Consider the following 21,161-nt stretch of genomic DNA (forward strand, 5'->3'; position numbering starts at 1 on the left):
TTTTTAAGAAAATATACAAGAGCCACTGCGGGCAATCCCTGTAGCACATAAATAAAATAAATAGCATTTACTAAAGTTGGTAAAGAGTTGTGTTCTCAACTATAGTAAGAGGCACAGTGTCGATTTTTTAATTATTTTTTTTAGCAAGCTTGGTATTGCCTTAATAAGGAATTAACCAAAAGCTTCACACACACACCCCACAATATAAAAGGGAAACTACCGGTACCTTATAAAAGCAGCAAGTTACAACAGCCAGTTTTCAGACAGTAATATATTTATGGTCATGTGAAGGTCGAGTTACACAATCTTCTACAATCTTCATGATATATTTCCCATGAAATTCCTTCCAGAATCAAATCACTTGCTATCAGGTTTCATAAAAGGCAGTTACACTAGAAATGCATTAGCAGTATAGAGAAGGAAGTATTATCCTTACACATTATGTAAGCAGATAATGCAAACATAGTCCATCCTAATGCACCAGTAATGTTGCTAGCAGTTAAGATTACAAAGCTTAAAAATGAACATTTTGAAGCTGCTATGAATGCCAAAACAAATGTTAGAATGTTGTGATGTGCAGTAAGTTAATGGTGGCATAAAGTGCCTTACCTGTGCTATTCATTTCCATGAAAAAAACAATTTAGCAAAATAGTACCATTTGCCATAGGCACTACAGCTGCTGGGATTTCAGTTGCAGGTGACATTTTATCTTGGGAAAAGGAAAAAGGAAGGCATCCAATGGCTCCCTGTTTGTGGAATGCTCTCTCCAGAAAGGCTCGCTTCATGCCTTCATTACATATCTTTAGGCACCAGGTGAAAAAGTTTCTCTATAACCAGGCCTTTGGTTAATGAAACATTCTATGGCCTTTTACAGTGGTGCCCCGCAAGACGAACACCTCGCAAGACGAAAAACCCGCTAGACGAAAGGGTTTTCCGTTTTGGAGGCGCTTCGCAAAACGAATTTCCCTATGGGGTTGCTTCGCAAGACGAAAAAAATCTTGCATCCCCCCGCGGGTTTTTTTCGCTTTTTTCGCCCTTTTCTTAAGCTGCTAAGCCGCTTATCAGCTGTTCCGCTGATAAGCCGCTTGACAGCTTGTAGCGCTAATCCGCTAAGCTGTCAATGGGCTTGCTTCGCAAGACGAAAAAACCGCTAGACGAAGAGAATCGCGGAACGGATTATTTTCGTCTTGCGAGGCACCACTGTATATGTGTTTGTGGGGGGGGGTGTTATTGGTTTGTTTTTGTTTTATTATGTATTTTGCGTTCTCATTTTGCATTGTTATGTTGTGAACCACTCTGTGATCTTCAGATGAAGGGTGGTATGCAAATTAAATAACTAAATGTTTCTGAATAAAATATTTCTGCCACTGCATTCAGGGATAGCCTGCAAGCTATGCACAGGAGCAAAGTTCACAGAAATTCTTTTGAAATTGTGCTATACAGTATGCATTTTAGTAACTGTTCCTCACAGAGGAAAACAAAAGAATGACCTGATCTGATTAAATATTTCCTAATATATAAAATGAATGGTATACTGTATAAACAATTGCATTCAGTGTTTTATTTACAGATGAATGTGTTGTTGTTTTTACAGTTTCAAGCACAAATATGTACATCCTAAAAATAATACTGCAATCCTGGGATCGCTCAAAATGAAAACCCTGCCAAACAGTTCAAAATATACTTCATGCAAGCAATCAGCATTGGATGATTACAATGTTACACAGAAGATGTTGCAGGCGTTTGAGTAGTTGTATCACATCTGCATTTTACTAACTTTGTTCCATTCCAGCCATGAGTGACAAGGCTAAAGACTCCACTGTGAACCAAAACACAAAGTGAAATATTTTAATGTCTGGCATTTGTATTTTGCATAGTTTCAGAAGAGAAGAAAAATAGCATGTTGAACAAACTGGTTATGAATTACATAGATTTCTAAAGAATCCTTGTTAATACACACCAAAACCTCCCCTTATAATTATCAGCAGATAACTATGCTTTAAAATTATTAGAGACTGAAAGCGCTAAGAAAGCAGCGCAATGCACTTTGCAGTAAATGCCTAACAGTATGAAAAATCTAATTTTACCTTTATTTTCTAAATACTTACAATGTGGGAAGGAACCTCTGCAGACTGCTTTGTTCAGTACTGTCACAAGAAACATGTGGCAGTTTTTAAAGTCAGATTCCATCTTCGTTATTGATTCCATCCTGAGAACAGGACAGAACATTTTAAGTAGACAAAAATAAAGTGGTAGTAAAAAATATAATAAAATTACTTTTGAGAAAAGGGTTCCTCTTTTTTGTAGGCTATTTTTACTTCTACCTGCACCTATCACACTGCCTTCCATGCTATTCTAGGGGGTCCCCACCCACTGGAGCTATTTTCAGGGGCTTTTGGTGGAAATCAGCAAAAATCGAACTGGATTAACCCCAAATCATTTTGACATTATAAAGTCTTAGCAAACATTTTTATTGTAAATGCACAGGTACCTAGCAAATGGAAGGGTTTGTTCTTGGATGTGGCCCCTATGACTAGTTTTTCCTCATTATTATTCTTTATTCTAAAGGAGATGCATGGATATGCAGAAAATATATCCAGATATCAAGCTGTTTGAAATAATAAAAAAAAGATATAGGGGTCTACACAACACAACTGTTGTAACCCCTTTTAGAAACAGCTTTGCATCTTCAAAAGATCAAATTAAGTCACTGGCTGAGAAACTCATGATTCTCACACCATAAAAGCACTTCAAACAAAACTTCAATGCATTCAATATTTCCCAGTAGCAGCAATCAAAGAAAAATTATTCAGACCATACTGATCCTGTTTGGTACTTACACCAAAGGATAAAGGGCCACGTTAACTTAATTCTTTCTGCTGTTAAGCATCTAAAAGGTGTAATTTATTTTATGAATGTATGATTTACAACCTTATCTTTAAAAAGCATGCTGATTTCAAGGCAACATGTGCCCAGAGCTAATGAGATCTATCTTAAATCCATTTCATTCTTGGTCACGTGATTAGTCTCTTGCCTGTTCCACTGCATCCTAGCCAATGTTTCATGTAAGGGATTAATGCCATTTAAAAGCCTAATGCAGTGAAATTATTACAATCCAAATTATTTTGCGTGCGCTTACTTCCAAGCTCCCAAACCAGCTTGCCAACGATCTGCAAACATCAGTACTAGGTTCAGCACTTTCATTATAGCTTCTTTCACAAAACTAACCTGTAAATGACATTTTAAAAGTAGCAGCTGTGATCATAGTTCCATATTGAAGTTCAAGGCAGTTCTACTTCCTTAGTGCATTTTCCATTTTTTCCAGCTCTCCCAAGCAGTTCCACTGCTCTACCCAATGTAAAAGCTATCCACCCAAAACTAGCGTAGGCTGAGGGTTGTGCATGTGTCCTGTCCCCATGGCTCTCTGGCAGCAAAATAGCAGGATGTACCGTATTTTCCGCCCTATAGGACACACTTTTTCCCCTCCAAAAATGAAGGGGAAATGTGTGTGCGTCCTATGGGGCGAATGCAGGCTTTCGCTGAAGCCTGGAGAGCGAGAGGGGTTGGTGCACACTGACCCCTCTCGTTCTCCAGGCTTCAGGAAGCTGTCCGCAAGCCTTGGGAGCCCGCAGGAGTTCCTGCCGGGCTCCCTAGGCTTGCGGATAACAGCCTGCATCCCGAAACCCGGGGTGCACAGCAGAGCGCGCCCCGGGCTTCAGGCAGATATCCGCAAGCCTGGGGAGACTGGCGTGACTTCCCGCCAGGCTCCCTAGGCTTGCGGATAGCAGCCTTTCTGGGGGCTGGGGTTGGAGGAAGTTCAGGCTTCCCCCGCCCTAGCCCCGCGCCGGGGGGGGGGGAAATAATTTTTTTTCTTTATTCCCCCCCAAAAAAACTAGGTGCGCCCTATGGGCCAGTGCGCCCTATGGGGCGAAAAATACGGTAAGTGCTAACTCCTAGTCAGGCAAGGCTAGGAGTTTGAGTGGTTGAGAAGGAGGAACTGCTTCCATTCAACTTAGCACACACCTCCACAAGTTTAAGCCCTACCCCCAGGCTTTGACCCTGACACCCACAGCAGTATTGCACTGCAGAATCATTATGGTCCTTCCTCTTCTACCTACTGATAGAGAACATACACCCTCTATCAATTTTGAATGAACGAAGCCTTCTCAATGTTTCAAAACAGTTGTTTCAAGAGCTTTTGTAAATATAATAAAGGCTCATTCAGTAAGCGTTTAAACAATTTATGCAAACAATTAAATCAAAATATTGGGCAAATAAAATATTTTAAAGTATCCTGGACAAACAATGAAAATGCTATTTTAGGAAGGTTAAGGAGCTCTGCTCACCCTCACAATGACCCAACAGATATTTTTTTTCTCCAGCAGTTATATATGATATAAAACCCCTGAATAGAGTGCAAGTGTTATAGGTATTTGCTGTGTAAACTAAATACACCATAGTAGTCTAACTTGATGTACCTTTTCTCTCAGCAGGCAGCGGTCATGGATTGTAGAAAGGTATCTGTAATGAATTTTAATCAGCTGGTCTAAATCTTTGGCTTCTTCTACTTGATGTTGAAATTCTAAACCTGTACTATGAAGAATCTTTAGAAAAACAGAGTGCATAAATGGTGATTAAACTTTATGCTTAAATCTTGTCTTTAGCATACTTCTATGAAAAATGTTTTACACCTCTAATTTTTCTCCAAGATCACAAGCTGAGCTGGCTATTAAACATTTTATGTTCTACAAAGGGCTTCTGTTTGCAGTACACGGAATGAAGAGTTCTGGCAAGAATACAGTAATACGGAAGGATCTATCACGTGTTCCAAAAGCATTGTGACTTAGTAGAATTGGGTTATTCAGCATCTGAACGGCCACTGCTATTTTAAACATATTCCAGATATTAGCTAAAACCTAAATGAACGAGATGTACTTCTGCCATACAAAATGAAGGTCAAACTACCTGCACCTATGTCAGAAGTCATTCTGGACTGTTAGGGAAAGTAGCACATTATTAATGAAATTATAATGCATCACATACTCTAGTCATGATGTAGTTATGCAGGCTGTTAACAAAATGCATTAGTTTCATCCTCAAAAGGAACATTCGATGAGTTTGTTGCTTAATGGGCTCCAATTGTGATCCAAAGTGAAGAAATGTCTCTTGCTCAAGTACAGCTCCTCCTTTGTTCTGGGGCTTTTCTGCAGCCCTGACTAGTTCTTAAAAGAGTTAAAGACAACAGAATATTACAGGAAATGGCAAGACCGCAACTACAATTCTGCCATCATCAGCATCTGAACAGTTCAGGTGCCCTTAAATTCTTCAGTAGAAAAAAAAATCTACTGATGCCAATAAACTGTTCAAACAGCAGAGGGCAGGGTTTCTTTGATGTAAAGACAACAAACATAAATCAGGACATCAATCAAATGCACAGGATCCACATTTTAGTAAAATCACTATAAACAGGGAAGAGTTAAAACCAAGTATTAAGATACATTTTTATTATAAGTAAGCTATGCAACATTTTATAAAAGAGCCACCACATCATTTTATAAAAGAGCCACCACATCATAGCATTAAGCTCCTTATAGGATTTCATGAAGAAAAGAAGTAGGGAGTTTCCAGCTCTTATGGCTTGAATTTTTGTTTGAGTTGAAAAAAACTGAAGAACTTTAGTGCCCTGCCTCCTACTTCCTATGACTATACAGAATAACGTACAGAATGTACACAAAAAGGCAAACTTGCATAACCTACAGAACCAGCCCTGACACTAACAGTCTGTTAGTAAAATGAATGAAGGGTCTTGTGGTAGGTTTTTGTAAAAAAGTGCCACAATATTCTTTTTGCACAAAGAACAATTTGGGTACCGAGTCAAGTGACAAAATTCAGTTTTTCTCAGTACAGACTATTTTTGGCAGAGCACACACAGCTCTGTATTGCGGATAAACAGCTAACCACATCTACTCCAGATCAGATATAGTTCAAAGCAATCTACTTGCTCTTTTTATAAACAAACAGTGAAGAATTCACAGTTGGAGAATGATTTATGTAACCAAAATGACAACATTCACACACAAGAGAAGGGTAAAAGGAGGATCAAGAAGATATCAGCAACTCCAGAGTACACCAAGTTTTACAGGAGGAAAACTTTAGTGGAAAAACGTGAAAGTGGCAATTTCCTTACCTACTCCCCACAATAAGTCGAATGAGAAGTGAGCATGTTCAGTGGGCATGGAGTGCTCACTGACTGTTGGGGAGTGAGAATGAAATGGAGTCTTCTCAAAAAGGTCATGGCTGACTAGAATCCTAAACAGATACATGGTACACTGCAACATCTTGTGGCAAGTCCCACTTCTCCTTCTGATAACCAGCCACTATCTACTTATACTTTGCCACAATACCTTCTTTTCCATAATTCCTTCCCTTTACATGCTCTGGTTCGCCAGAAGTGGCTTAGTCATGCTGGCCACATGACCCGGAAGCTGCACGCCAGCTCCCTTGGCCAGTAAAGCAAGATGAGCGCCGCAACCCCAAAGTCATTCGCAACTGGAATCTCTTTACTTTTTACATTATTTTTTGTCCTTTGCCTTATCTTCCCAGAAAGTATTGTGCTCTTTCAGAAGCTGGAAGCAGTGTAACTACAGTTCACCAATGATTAGTGTTATAGTTTCAGTTATACAGAATAAAAGAAGTGTCCATGAATTACCTTACCATGAAATCGTAATACATCCAGACTATATTTGGCCCACTTTATTTGTAACAATAGAAGAAACACTTGGTTATAGATTTTTTGACACTCCACACTTATAACTATATCCACGGGCCAGGGGACCTAAGGAGGAAAAACATTATTGAAGACATTACTTCATTTCCCCCTCATCTCTATATTACCTTATAATTAAACCATTATTGTATTTCAGTTCTTTAATTTAAACTAGTGTTACCTTGTAGCTCAATATTAAGCCATCCAAGGTATGAACAGGAAGCTTCTTCTTTGTTATATCTATATTTTCACACAATATAGACAACCTGCACACAGAAACATACCCGTTACCATTGTTTTGCTCTGGGAGCTAGGCAACTACCAGGCAAACAAAACAAATGCAAAATCAGATAAAATCAACACAGCTACAATTACTTCCGCTGCAAACTTTGTAAAAGGATATTAGGTATCTATGCTGACAGAAATAGCTACAGTCTAAATAAGACAGAGAAACCTTAATGCTCTCAAACTGGGTAGAATGCAAATGCAGCAATAAAATGTAGGTCTTTTAAATTAGGGGAGAAAGGCTATATTTCAAGTGCCATGGTTAGCAAGATGTACAAGGTATCATTTACTCTCCAAATACAGCCAAATAAACACTTTTTCTTAATCTTTTCCTAGTCATACCAGGCTCTCCACTCCCGCCCAAATGTATACTGTACATATATTTTGCATGCTTATTACCTTAAACTATCCTCTGGATAACGCTGTCCAACTGCCTCTTGGAGCTGGACATTGAGGAATGGTTCGCTCTGCCATGTGTCTTTCTCTCTTATTTTATCAAAAATGGATGTATAGAAGTCATACATAGTATCACCAGCCTCAAGCAAGAAAAAGTTTCTCATAGCCTGCAAGTACTCTACCAGCCTAAGAAACAAAAACACACATTTATTCAAATTTCACTTCATCATACTTTTAATACTTAAGCTATGCTAGGAAACCTTCCAAATGTGAACCATTAAGGACACTGAGCTCAAAAAAATTTACTTTTTTATTATTATATACAAATACTAGTAAACTTCATGGCTCAGAAGACCCAACTCCTGTAGTAAGAAAGCTGCATCTTGCCTTAAACTCTATTTTCACTGTATCACTGTGCCTGCCAACATTCTTCTGTCAGAGCATTACGGTAACTTTTTGTCAACCATGTCCCTTTCTACTGTTGAATTCTTTGATACTTTTGCCTCACTCTGCTGTCGCCCCTTTTGCAACAAGAGTGACCCAGATGCTTCCTCCATAAGAAAGACTGGGTCCCTAAGCTGAGTGAGTGAAGTAGTATCAATCACTAATGACTGGAAATCCGATCCAGGTCTCTACTACTGCCTTAAGCATATTACAAGAACTAATAAAGTCATCAGTGCATAAGTATTTTAATTCTTACCTATAATCTTTCTTCAGCGTTTGCATTAAGTTTCCACAGCACTCCAGATACTGTTTGTCTATGTGAGGATAAAGACATGACCTCAATGTCAGTTCAAATGTCTGGCACGTAACTGATTCGGATGATCTATCCACGCAAACATCATCACCAGTAAGCGTCTCATGAAAACTGCCTTGTTCCAAATACAACCTACAAAATAAAATATAATATAATAAAATAATAATAATAATAATAATAATAATAATAATAATAATAATAATACTTGACATGAAATGTCTTAAGAATCTTCTTTTAATACTAGAGCTGTTTGTGATGAGCAAAATCTGCTGTAGAACTCCCATGAAGTTCCACTCCAAAGCTGGGAGACAGTTTGCCACAGGGTTTCTAGCTCTATAGCACGATTCTGTCTGGAATACTGTGAATTGTGGGGAGGAGACAAAATGTATTTGGCATATTTTCTAGCTTCTGTGGGCCTTGCAACTTTTACAGCAACACATGCTGGCATCTAGAAACCTGTCACCAGCACCTACTAGTACAAAATTTCAGTGTAGGATGAAACCTGCATTTGCAGATTGGGCCCTCTTACCAATCTCATAGCCTTCTGGACAGACCCTAACAATCTTTAGGTGCTAGATGACCTTCTGGAACTTATCAGAATTTCCCCCTCCCCCAATTAAAAAAAACAGCCCAATTCTAATACAGTGGTACCTTGGTTCTCAAACTTAATCCATTCCAGGAGTCCGTTTGATTCCTGAAACTGTTTGACAACCAAGGCGTGGCTTCCAACTGACTGCAGGACCTTTCTGCACTCAATCAGAAGCCGCATCGGACGTTCGGCTTCCGAAAAAAGTTTGCAAACCGGAACACTCACTTCCGGGTTTGTGGCGTTCAGGATCCAATTTGTTCAGGAGTCAAGCCATTTGAGAACCAAGGTACCACTGTAGTTTATTTCTATGAACAGTAATCTTTGGGTTTGTGATGAGCAAAACATATCATTAAAACCAAGCTACAAGGCGCAACATTATAACTGGGCTTTGACAGATTCATATTTTTCAGGAATTTGTGACTATTTCCCCTCTTCCTCACCCCCAGACTCTCATGATTCTCTCACAAACCGGAAAACAGACACACAATCTAACCAACTCGTCCTGTACTTCCTCAGACACAGCGTATCTCTAAGAGGGAACATACCTACCTAAAATCAGCAACAGGTTTTGCTGCTGTGTTTTTACACTATAGATCCTGACAACTGCTGTGGCCAGTGCCTAAGGCAATAAAGAGTAATGATGTATAGCTTCTGAAGGCTATACTGTAGTGTGACAAGCCGCCTCTCAGCAACTTGGATTCCAAGTCACACACCAGCTGCCTGAACAGCAGGAATTCCCCAATATATGCTTGGTAGAATCTAACTTTGGACAGTGACACAGTAGGGAGAATCAATTATTTTGAATCTCTTCTATTACCTTGCAAAATTAATAGCCAGCAAGGGATCGTGAACATCATCCAGCTCTAAGTGTCTTGCTGCAATAGACTGCATCTTTATTAGACTTTGCTTGGTGGCCTGCTGTTCTGTAATGATATCTTGAACAGGTTCCTCCCCGTGCCGTAGGCGTGACTGCACAGACTCCAGAAATAATGTGTACAAGCTCTTCCTCTCTGCATCTGAATAGGACAGAGATATGTACGGTAGGTTATTACTTACTTCTCAGAAATAGCTGTTTGTTGTAAGCCACAATAAAAAAGAAAGAAAAAGAAAAAATGAACTATTTTTATCTCTCAACTGAGTTCAGAAAAAAAAAATTGGGAGGTGCTTTAAGGTAGGATTCTCAAACACTGTAAGCCTATTTAACACATAACACTTGCACTCCTTATTGCTTCTAATGCTATAGTAATGTTCAATAAAGAAACAATAGTTCATCTGTCAGAGTAGACCCGTTGGTGCATGTTTGATAGCGCACTTGAGTCTTATGATTAAAACCACAGAAGTTTGACTGCGCAATGCATACTGGGATATTTTCACAAGATAAAAGTTTCACATGAAAACAATCAGGTGGTGATGGCAATTTAAACAAACACTTGCCTCCACAAAATGGAAAAGTTACGTTTATAAATCATCCTTTAAGGAAAAAAGAAAATGGATACCAGAAAATAGCATTTATCTTGGTATTTTACACTGTTATGATAATATTTTCTGGGCTGGCTAAAAATTAACAATAATGAAAAATCATTTAAATTCTAATATAATCTATCAGTAGTCTAATAATTGATTTTTAAGAGGGACCTATATCTGAAATGCTAAATACCTACCAATATGCCAAAACTATTTTTTCATTGTTATTTCATTACTATGTGGGCTGCATTTTCACATGAAATATGAAGTGCTGCATGCCACTAAAACCAGAGATGATAATAACATTTACACAGTAAAATAGTATTTTATCACCTCTTGATGCAGCCTGCTGTGGAGAACCATCTGTGCACTGCAAGTTCTTCAACAACTGCATGGACTTTCCAGCCATAATGATCTGTTTTAGTACAGGTTTCAGAAAAGAGACCATGGTATGCTGTCTACTTGAGGGTGCCTGATCACTGCCAGAACTGGCACTAGCATTATCACTCATTTTTTCTTCATTCTCTGTCTTTTCCGACACACTATACAAAGTGTAGGTAGCATACCAGAAATCCCTATGGTTAACTGGAACGTTTTTGTTTCTGCAAAGACAGACATGCAATCATTAGTTCTTCCATAGGAAACTATAACACTTCCTAATTCTTTATATCATGACAATGATTGAAAATAGCCTGAAGCAGGTGATCACATTAAAGATAAACATTCAACCACAAGATTAAATATTTTGGGGGTCTTGTTAAGGTTCAGAATCCACAGAAACAGCTTTGAACTCTCAGAACGGTAATACAAACATTCTGATTGAGAAAATACTAAGTTTTTAGAACTAGGATTTACAGATCAACAGGATAAGGCTCTTATATATCGCAACACATATCTGTGCCAAGGCTTTACCGAACACGTAACAGTAGTTAAATGATGTTATAAAGCACAAACTAGCCATGGCATTACAAACGTCTTAAGCAGGAACACTGAACAAAAGGAACTGCAAGCATAAGCACTTGTAGCAAACATGCCTTTGAGTTTCCTTCAACCCACATATTCATGATTTAAAAATCCCAAGCTCACTTTCTACAATTAACATTCAGTGAATAATATTCTCACAAAATTAAACTAAGTTCCAATACAAGGTGCATATCACAGCCCAGCTGCACAGCTATAATATTTTTCATTAAAACATTTATCCTAGATATAGCTTGCTTGTCATTTTATTAATTACAATCACCCACGTTAACTCAATTGTCCTGGTCTGTCTCAGCCTTGCAGAAAATGAAGATTACAAGTCAGCTGCATTTATACATGGAGTCTCTTATGGTCAAGGGAAACGAAACCCTATGACTGCACAGGAAGCTGGTAGTTAGCAAGGGGGAAAAGTCTCTTACATGTGCAGTACTGCTTTTGGGTTCAGATACTGCCATATAGGAAGTGTTCTCTGCCCTAAGAAACACCAGTATATCCAAAAGACAAGTTCATTATCCGTACCTCTGAATAATAAATTCTTTTGCAGGATCAAATAAGTTACCGTGGACAATCCACTCGTCCACTGTCTGTAAATATGGCCTCACTGTTTCAACCCAGAGAGAAAACAAGAGGGATACCTGCAATGAAATTTTAAAGAGGATTATTGGGTGATTTATAAATATTTCATGAATTCACTAGTAAAGCATATATAGCCTCTCCAATATGTTTACAGTATACAGTCAAGGAAAAGGATATGCACACATAGGAAGCACTATATCTTTTTTGTAAACGGCATACAATGAATTTCGAATCCTAACTATCACAATCAGCTGTACAAACATTTATTGTTTTGCAGAACATATTGTTTGAGTATAGGAAGACACTACAACTGCCACTTGTATATTAAAGTATTTATAATTTATGTCTAGTCATCAGTTGACTGAATTAATAACTTATTTTTTTCCTACAGAAATCATGATGAACACCTTCTACATACCGTTTGTTCAGAGGCTTCCCCAACGTTATCGTAGTCAAGAATCGCTTTGTACAGGGTATTGAGCAAATGAGATGCTCTTACAACATTGCGAGTGTCAGGAGGTACTTCTGCTACTCCAGTGCTAAAAACCTTATGAAGTATATTGAGCTGAGCCAATCGATGTGATAACTTATCCATGACTATGGAAAGAGTGATTGTTGCATCTGTAGAACAGAAATACAGTCATGTTTCATAATGCGTGGTTATTAGTTCACATCTTATACTTTCACAACAGATTAAGACTTATGGAAACTCTTCTACTATAATCCAAAGTATACTACCTTTGTTGATTATGCTCCTCTCAATTTCGGTAAGTTCCTCTTTGAAACTTATGAAATATTTATAGAGGGCTCTCATGAAAGCTTGATAGGTTCTAAATGGGGCTTCTGCCGATTTCTTGGGAGTAGAAATGATTCCATGTATTCCACTTTCTGAGCTGTGACCCATTATTTCATCAATAAACTTCTGCAGCCTAAATACAACTTGCCCATATGCTGCTATCCGCTCCAACATTGATCTTAATGAGTTCTGCAAAACAAATGTGGTTTCGTTTAGTCTTTAGTATTAACACTCCAATATAGAAAACTCAGAGGGTAAGATATCATCATTTGCAAGCAATCCTTCTTCCATGTGCCAACACAAGGCTTTCTTTGCACCTTGATTACTGATCTAGGTTGATCACTGAACTTACGTGGGTCAAATGAGTCACCATGATGTCATTTCTCACAGTAATCTTTCCATCATTCAGTTGAAATATAAAGAGATTTTTTACGCCTGAAAGCAGCCTGTAAAAGTAAGAAGAACTGACTTAGCATGTACAAAACACAGTTCAACACACAGTACAATTTTTTAAGACCGCAGAAACATCATTATATATACAAAATATAGGATATATTCAGAAGGACCCCAGACAAATATTAGGTCTTACAAGTTTGAAAGGTTTGGACATACCTTTGGATTAGATCTATGTGTTGGTGAAATGGTGGCATGGATAAGTAGCTTTGTAATAGCCCACAATTAATTTTGGGTTAATTTTGGGGAAATCATGGTCATTTTCTCCATCAACCTTTCATGAAGTGGGCTCAACTTTACAGAGCACACCACAAGAAAATGATTTGCAGACTGCATTAAGAAGGTGCTTATTTTTCAAAGTTGTGTTATTCATATTGTTAATACTTGAGGGGGGAAACAGCTTGATTTTGAGTAACACAATTTTCATTATATCTCTCACTGAAAGAGGCATGCTAAAATGAATTAAATTTACACAAGAAAGGTAGCAAGGTCTTTCGAGATAACATTTAGAATTATTGTATTTCAAGAGCAATGCAAAGCATTAAATTCCTTCTAAAGCTGATCCTTCTAAAGCTATTGCAATACCAGAATTGTCATCATGAGTGATGGTGTTGAAGTAAAGGAATAGCATAACCACATGAGTCTGACTGTTGAGAGTATTCCACAAAGAACATTAAACAGATTTCAAGTGGTAACTTCTTTAATCCTGCTACTTACCAAATTGTTTCACGAATGACTTGTGTTTCAGTAACAATAATTTTTTCTTCCGGCATGTACAAGGGATCACTAGTATATAAGTGCTGCTCCCTAGAAGGAAAAATCATCATTATTTTTTACAACCAAAATTGCTGGTAACCAGTATCAAATATTATTCCTTTTATTTGCTCCTCTCCTGCAGATCCAATGTACTTAGGGAATCAAATGAATCATTTCTGCTTTATTTCTATTTTTAATGCATATGAACTACTCTGTTTCTAGCTTGAAAAGCTCTTTGAATATTTTAAATGCATCACTTCCTTTCAAGAGTTGCATGCTATGCTTAAATTGCAAACTGCATACATCATTTCTGACACCATTATGACATAAGAATAACACAGGCCCAAGATGTTTTGTAATCCATCAGAGATATTCATGAAAGTTTCAGGAATCTAAGCATTTCTTCATGCATATTAAATTCAGTTTTATCAATAGTACACATATATACAAAATAACCAGAGAGGGGAGTGTAGAGCGGGAATCAACCAAATATAGCATTTCATAGCATGCAATGGCATCTGCAACAGGGTTTTTAGAAATTATTGTAATGTAGTAGTCTGCTGATCATAAATTATATCCTCCCAACACAAAATTAACTACTTACCATACAGCCGCTAAATTGGAATGAAAATGCAAACTATGGGGAAAACGAACTCCTCTGCCAGTCCAGTATTGAGCAACTACATGTTGCTCTAGCCAGGTACGTGCATCAGGTTCACCTGCATACAAGATATTTCACTCCAGTTTCCATTTACATAGAAGAGAAAACTTTATAATGTAAATAACAAGAGCAATCCTAACATGTCTATGGGGAAGAATGCCCCACTGAGTTTAACAGGGTTTCATCTCAGGTAAGTTTACAGGAACCTAAATCTCAGGAACAATAAGGCTCCTGAAATAGGTGTCAATTTGAAAATTCACAAACCAGAAATGGATGTTTCCAGAAGCAGGAAAACAATTTAGACCCATGGTCACTAAGATTATTGGTTGACCAGGAAGCTAGACTCAGAAACGGCATCTCTTCTATACTGAGCAAGAGCCTAACAACTCTCCTACTATGAAACTGCCTGAAAACAAAATACAAGCATGTAGCGGTAAGAGCATATTAGAGGGGGAAGTGTCCAATGGTAGGCTGGACCCAACCTCATAGTGCCTTGGTGCCTAGCAACTCTCTCAAAAGGGAATTTGGCCATAGCGTAACTGAGGGCCCCTCCTACCATGGAGTTCAACCAAAGAGAGGCACAAACATCATGGTTTGTTGCCAAAACACAAACTCTAGTTTTCCTGCTTTGTGGAGTATTGAGACTTGTCAGCTCAAGTTTCAATACTAACTATACAAACTTTCATAAAGTTCAAAGCAATTAGGCACATGACAGCAATATGCTTCACAAAAGGCAAAAACTCTAGCCAAATGAAGCAAGTCTTGAAGAACAAACCTTTCCATGTGACATGTGATGACTTCTTGTTTTGATCCTGATCTTCTTGGGGTGTCCTGTCCACCTGAATGCCAGAGTCTTCTCTACTCAGTGGTTCAGTATCTTCATCATCATCACTTACGTCAGACCACTCCTATAAAACATAAGCATACAAAGTGTACTGTATTTTAATTCAAGACAGGTGGGAACCTTACAATGCATTTTTACAAAATAAAATGAACATTTTGTTGTATTACCGTATGTCTTAACAGCTAAATCAGATCCCCCTTCAACCTATTAACAATGCTTTTCTTCACAAGTTCCATCACCAAACACCCTAAAAGCATAATCACTGCATCATTAATTTAGAATTAAAAAATCTATCTAGCTTGGAACTCTTCTTCCAACACTGGCCTGGCAAATGCCACAGAAAAGCTTATGAGCGGAGCATAATAATGGAATGCTCTCCCCAGAGAGGCTCGACTGGCACATTCCTTGTGTATTTTAGGTGCCAAGCAAAAACATTCCTCTTCTCCCAGACCTTTGGTTAATTAAACAATCCATGGTCTTTATAAGGGGGGGGGGAGTTGTTTTTGTTTGTTACTATGTATTTTTATATTAGAAAACACACTGTGATCCTCAGGTGAAGGGCCATCAAGAAATTTAGTAAGTCATAATAAAAATAAAAAAGCAGATAGATTTACAGAAGACTATGGTCTGCAGAAATAGTTCCCCAGTTTTCCAATGTATCCTGTGACTTTATAATGCAGTTCTATGTATTACTTACTGGTGTTTCTAAATCAGGACCATAGTCAAATTCTTCACCTTCCATCAAGTATTTCCTCCAATCAAATTCTTCTTTTTCTAGATTAAAAAAAAAGCAGGTCTGTAGTTTTGGGATATTCCTGGATCCAACATTGTCACTGAAGGCTCAAGTGACCTCTTAGAATGGCAGACAGGTAAGAAATCAAATAAATAAATAATCCCATTTCTTCCAAGAATATGACAACTATGTAAGTAGTCTGAACTACTACAGTGCAGAGATATGGAAATGCTAAATAATAGTATACATTATTTATTATACATTATTATATTTCAATATAAATGGACAATCTAATACTAATAACTCACAAATAAAAAGGAATTGGCATGAGATTAACAATCATGTTATATAAAGGTTTCAAAAGGGATGAAACATCCAGTTTTCCCATTTGGTTCCTGAATTATGTGTAATATATTAAAACCTACCCACTTCTTTCTCTCTTGGTTTTTCTGCATAACTGGTGTTGGAAGGAGAATCAGACAAGCACAACAGAAGAGAGAGTATGGCATAATGGACATCTGTCTTAAACGGAAGAACAAACAGATAATTCAGTGGAGGAAATGTATTTGTCAATAGTTATGGAAATGAATAGATTGGACTTCTAGTACAACGATATATTTAGAAATGCAAAATAAAAGCTTCAGTTTATCACACATCTCAATACAGCAGTAAAAGGATCACGATGCAGAATCACATGAAAAACAAGACACTAGGCTACATAACAGTGCATTTCAATTAGCTGAAGTCCGTATTTCATAGTAATAGCTTTTAATCTGCACAAATTGGTCAGAGAAACATTATTAAAACTGGAATTTACTGCCTTCATGGTAAACCTCCAACTGTTTGAACAATTCAAGTTCTTAGTACAGATATTTAAAATGCTGCTAAGCACAAAATGTTTGCTGTGTTGATAAATTAATAAGTAAATTATATATATAAAAGCTAGGATATCTCTTATGAAGCATTTAATACAGTTAAGTTAGAACAGGAAATTAGAACTATAAGAACTCTGTAAATAAAGACTACTTATTCTCCATGGTATGTTCCTTATTTAGAAAGAAAGAATACAACACAACTGAAATCTGTTTTCTAAACTGCATACCTTTGTTCCTTCAGTGGTTGGAAGCGGAGAATTCAGAAACTCTTCTGTTAAACTCTTCCAGCTTGCAGCTTTAACAAGGTCTGAATGAACTATCAGCTTTTCATAAATCCTGTATCAAAAAGTTCAGTGCTTATAAGTAAATCTGTCAACAGAAAACAACTAATCCAATGTCATAAAAATAGAAATGCCTTACCCCTCTATTATTTTGTCCACTTTGTGCTGGCTGACATCAAGAAATTGATGAAACCTAAAGAAAAAAAATAATAAAATATCTACTGCACCACATAGTTTAATTTTTCAAAAGTTTTGCTGTAGAATATGCAAGTAAGACTTGCAACAAAATGTTGCAGTGTGGAGGACTCCTGTTGACTATTCCAGCCAGCCAGCCAGCCAGCCCCTTTTCTAGGATACTCCATTCTGCTGCTCATTCCACCCAGATTTTTCCTTTCTCCCCACCCCTGTCAGTTAGCATTCCACGACCAGTGATCATGCCCAGTCCTCAATAGATTTATTTTTTGGGTTCCCCCTTAGTGTTTAATTTCTAATGCTTTTTTATGTCTGCAAACCTTGTGCCTTTTGATACCCCTCTCTTGTAAGTGAGTGGTGGAGTTTTGGCTACATAAGCTATGGCATTCACAGCCTGAATATTTTCTATCTCTCAAGCATAAATTGGAAGTGAAATGCCACTATTCCTAACCATTGACCATGGTGGCTGCAGTTAATAGGAGTTGAATTCTAAGAGTACAGGAAGCTGCCTTATAAAAAGTCAGACCCCCACATATCCAAGTCAGTATTGTCTACAATGACCAGAAGCAACTCCCCCAGGTTTCAGAAAGGGACATTCCCATTCTTAACCAGAGTTACCAGGGGTTGCAACTAGGATTTTGTGCATAAAAATCAGATGTTCTACTACTAAGCTACATTCCACTTCTAAAAGAAAAGTAAAAATTCTATATGCACTTATACAGCAGCATAGGAAGCTGTGTTAAGCAGTTAGAACATTGGTCTATTTAGCTCAGTATTGTCTCAGTATTGTGGTGCATGCTCTAGTTATCTCCCGCCTTGGACTACTGCAATGTGCTCTACGTGGAGCTACCTTTGAAGGTGACCTGGAAACTACAACTAATCCAGAAGGCAGCAGCTAGACTGGTGACTGGAAGTGGTTACCGAGACCATATAATACCGGACCTTCCAAGTGCCCCTATTTTCCAGGCACAGTCCTGGATTTACAGAAGCCATCCCAGTTTCTGATTTGATCCACGAAGGTTCCGCTTTTCCTTAGGACGTCCCTATTTTCATTAAAGAAATGGAGGGTACAGAGTTACATGAGCCAAGTCACTATACAACCTTTAGAAGACACTCGAGGGCAGACCTGTTTAGGGATTTTTTTTTTTAACATTTCATGTTTGATTATGTTTTTATATATGTTGCAAGTTGCCCAGCGTGGCTGGGGAAACCTAGTCAGTTGGGTGGGGTAAATAATAAAAGTTTATTGTTTTATTTTATTTATTTATTATTGAATGAATGAATGAATTTATATACTGCCCTGTACCCTGATGGATGGACTGATGGATTGATTGAATGAATGAATTTATACACCCTCCTATACCCGGAGGTCTCAGGGCGGTTTACAGAACAAAATAGAAATATAAAACCACTATATATGTATATATACAGTATAGTCAAAATAAAAACAACCCCCCCCAAAAAGAGCCACATTTTAAAAAGTCAAAGGATGTCATAGAATAGTATTATTATTATTATTATTATTATTATTATGGAATAGGACATCCCTGTTTTCATGGGAGATATGTTGGAAGGTATTAGGAAGGTTGGCTACAAATGTACTAAACAACTCGGGACTGGATCCAGTCTTAGCCAGACTTGGGGGGCTGTAAACCCAATGAAACCCAATGAAACCACTCTGAAGCGTGACTAAGCCTGGATCCCACCCATCAACCCATTCCTCTACTGCGGTCACTGGCCAGGATGGGGCTCTCTTCCACCCCCACCCCCACCTTCCTTAACCCACATAGGTGGCCAATGGGAGGCCAAGGCGGAGACTTCTAACCGGTAACAGGTAAAAAGTGGTCGCGCGCCTCTCCCGTCTCCCGCCCCTCCCATCAGCCGCCGCTCTGGGCACGAGCCACGCCACGCCCCCCAGGTAACGGACCTGAAGTTGGACCAGGAAAAGTTCAGCGCCGCCTGGAAGTGGGCCGCCTCTTCCTTGCTCTGCCCGCTCAAGCCGGTTACCCTCCGGATCAGCTCCCGCAACGTCACGTCTTGCTCCTGCTCGAAGTGGCTCCAGTGCGCGGGGGGTGTCGTCGCTGCTGCCGCCGCCGCCATCGCCAAACAGGCCTCCTGAGCGAGGCAAGAAGCTGAGAGAGGTTTTTTCCTGCCCTCCCTCCCTCCTCCTATATGGTCACCTTTCGGCGCTTCCGTTTGTTTTCGGTCGCCACCGTCCACATAACATCTCGCGGCAAGTACCGCGAGGTTTCCGTTCCCCGATTCTCCAGGAGGAGGGAGAGGGCGAAGGAGGCTCTTCTACGCATGCGCCTTTCGCTTGCTTATTAAAACTCTGGAGGTTTTATTTATTAGAGGGCTGTGTTTTGGCAAGCAGCTTCTTGGATGTTAATTTGCTGCTTTTGAAAAAAAAAAGTAAAACTTTCAGTGTACCCCCGTAATGTCTGCGTCAGAAAAGCTGTATCGGGATTTGAAATCCCCTATTGAAAACGCAAGGACTCAACATTTCGTGTAAAGTATCGTGATTTATTCTTAGTTTTTTGGCTCGAGAAGATGAAGGAATCAAATCTCACTCTTCAGTTTCTGCAGCTGCAATCCTGTGCATACTTATGTAGGAAACAGTCCCATCCACGCTGTGGAATTTACTTCTGTGTAGACATGCCTAAGATTACACTGCAAAACTTTGTTTTCCAGAGTAACAGCTATTTTCAACCAACAGCTTTTCCCCATTTATATAACTATGCTGAAGCCCTTAGTCGCATTAATATTAGAGGAATAGTTTGGTGCCTGTGGTAGAAACTAGTAGTAGTTTAGTGGTGTTGCCTTAATCATTGTCAACATCCATTGTCAGAATTTGGGCTCTCAAAATTTCAGCGGCTCCCTGTATATCTCTTGAAATGTTGCCCTCCCCCTGCCTCTCACGCTCCATGCTACAGCATTGTTGTGGTGCTGCCTGCAATGGGTACCCAGTGTGGCCGCACTAATCGCACTACCCAAAAACCACTTCTGCAGCTTCTAAAGAAACATTGGGATCCTTTCCATGCAGAAGACATGAGAAAGCACAGCTAAGACAGATTCTTAGGTTTGTCTTCATCCACATCCCTTTCTCTTCTAAAGCATTTATTACTTTTGCCTCACCCCCACCCCACTCCTTTACATTACTTCAGTCAATGACAGAAGAGCACCTTTCCTGAAGTGGGAGAGTCTCTTCAGAGCTTGTGGGACATAGACCTTCTTTCCCCAACAGCAGGGCTGGGTTGACAGTGTACTGGCAAAAACGGTTCTAGTAAACAAAACTTATTGGCAGCTCACTTTTGCTTGGGGTTGCTAGATGTTACTGTGTTACACTCCTGACTTTTTGTGCACCTTAATCTGGTTTTGGAAACCAGTTTTTTGTTTTTTTAACATTTCATGTTTTATTATGTTTTTGTATATGTTGCAAGTTGCCCAGCGTGGCTTAATCTGGTTTTGGAAACCAGTTTTTTGTTTCGACTCAAATTATATTTTTTGTCTGTGTTTTTATACTGAAACGTGTGATCATTATTCAGTTCAGGTGAACTTCAAAACATGAAATGTTGCTTGCTGCACCTAGTAAGTTATATAATACTATGCTTATAGTGTACTCCTATGCATGTTCGTTCATAAGTAAGTCCCACTGTGTTCAATGGGGCGTACACTCAGGAAAATATGCATAGAATTGCAGTCTTAGAGTTGTATAGATGGGATCGCAGCTGGATGGTAGTTGAATGAAAATGATAT

The 21,161-nt window shown here is 38.7% G+C and overlaps 1 protein-coding gene across 2 annotated transcripts; it reads right to left on the reverse strand.

Moving 5' to 3' along the window:
• Nucleotides 1–253: 253 nt before the first annotated feature.
• TUBGCP5 (tubulin gamma complex component 5) lies at nt 254–19,658 on the reverse strand. 2 transcript variants are annotated; one of them, XM_081907932.1, is made up of 24 exons: nt 19,333–19,658; nt 17,353–17,406; nt 17,160–17,268; nt 16,483–16,579; nt 16,022–16,098; nt 15,256–15,388; nt 14,424–14,538; nt 13,781–13,870; nt 12,963–13,056; nt 12,553–12,799; nt 12,233–12,435; nt 11,758–11,873; nt 10,591–10,859; nt 9,611–9,809; nt 8,148–8,336; nt 7,451–7,633; nt 6,948–7,032; nt 6,715–6,835; nt 5,044–5,222; nt 4,479–4,604; nt 3,140–3,228; nt 2,109–2,209; nt 1,202–1,819; nt 254–865 (listed from the first exon to the last, which is right to left on the reverse strand). In XM_081907932.1, the coding sequence occupies exons 1-23, from the start codon at nt 19,503–19,505 to the stop codon at nt 1,773–1,775; spliced, it is 3,096 nt and encodes a 1,031-aa protein (XP_081764058.1). In that variant the 5' UTR covers nt 19,506–19,658; the 3' UTR covers nt 254–865; nt 1,202–1,772. The 2 variants fall into 2 exon arrangements, with proteins under 2 accessions (XP_081764058.1, XP_081764059.1); XM_081907933.1 differs by lacking the exon at nt 19,333–19,658 and having other exon boundaries at nt 16,483–16,575; nt 17,353–18,481.
• Nucleotides 19,659–21,161: the final 1,503 nt, after the last annotated feature.

This window comes from Podarcis melisellensis, assembly GCF_964234715.1.
Source record: "Podarcis melisellensis genome assembly, chromosome: 4".
In the NCBI taxonomy this organism is placed as follows: domain Eukaryota; kingdom Metazoa; phylum Chordata; class Lepidosauria; order Squamata; family Lacertidae; genus Podarcis; species Podarcis melisellensis.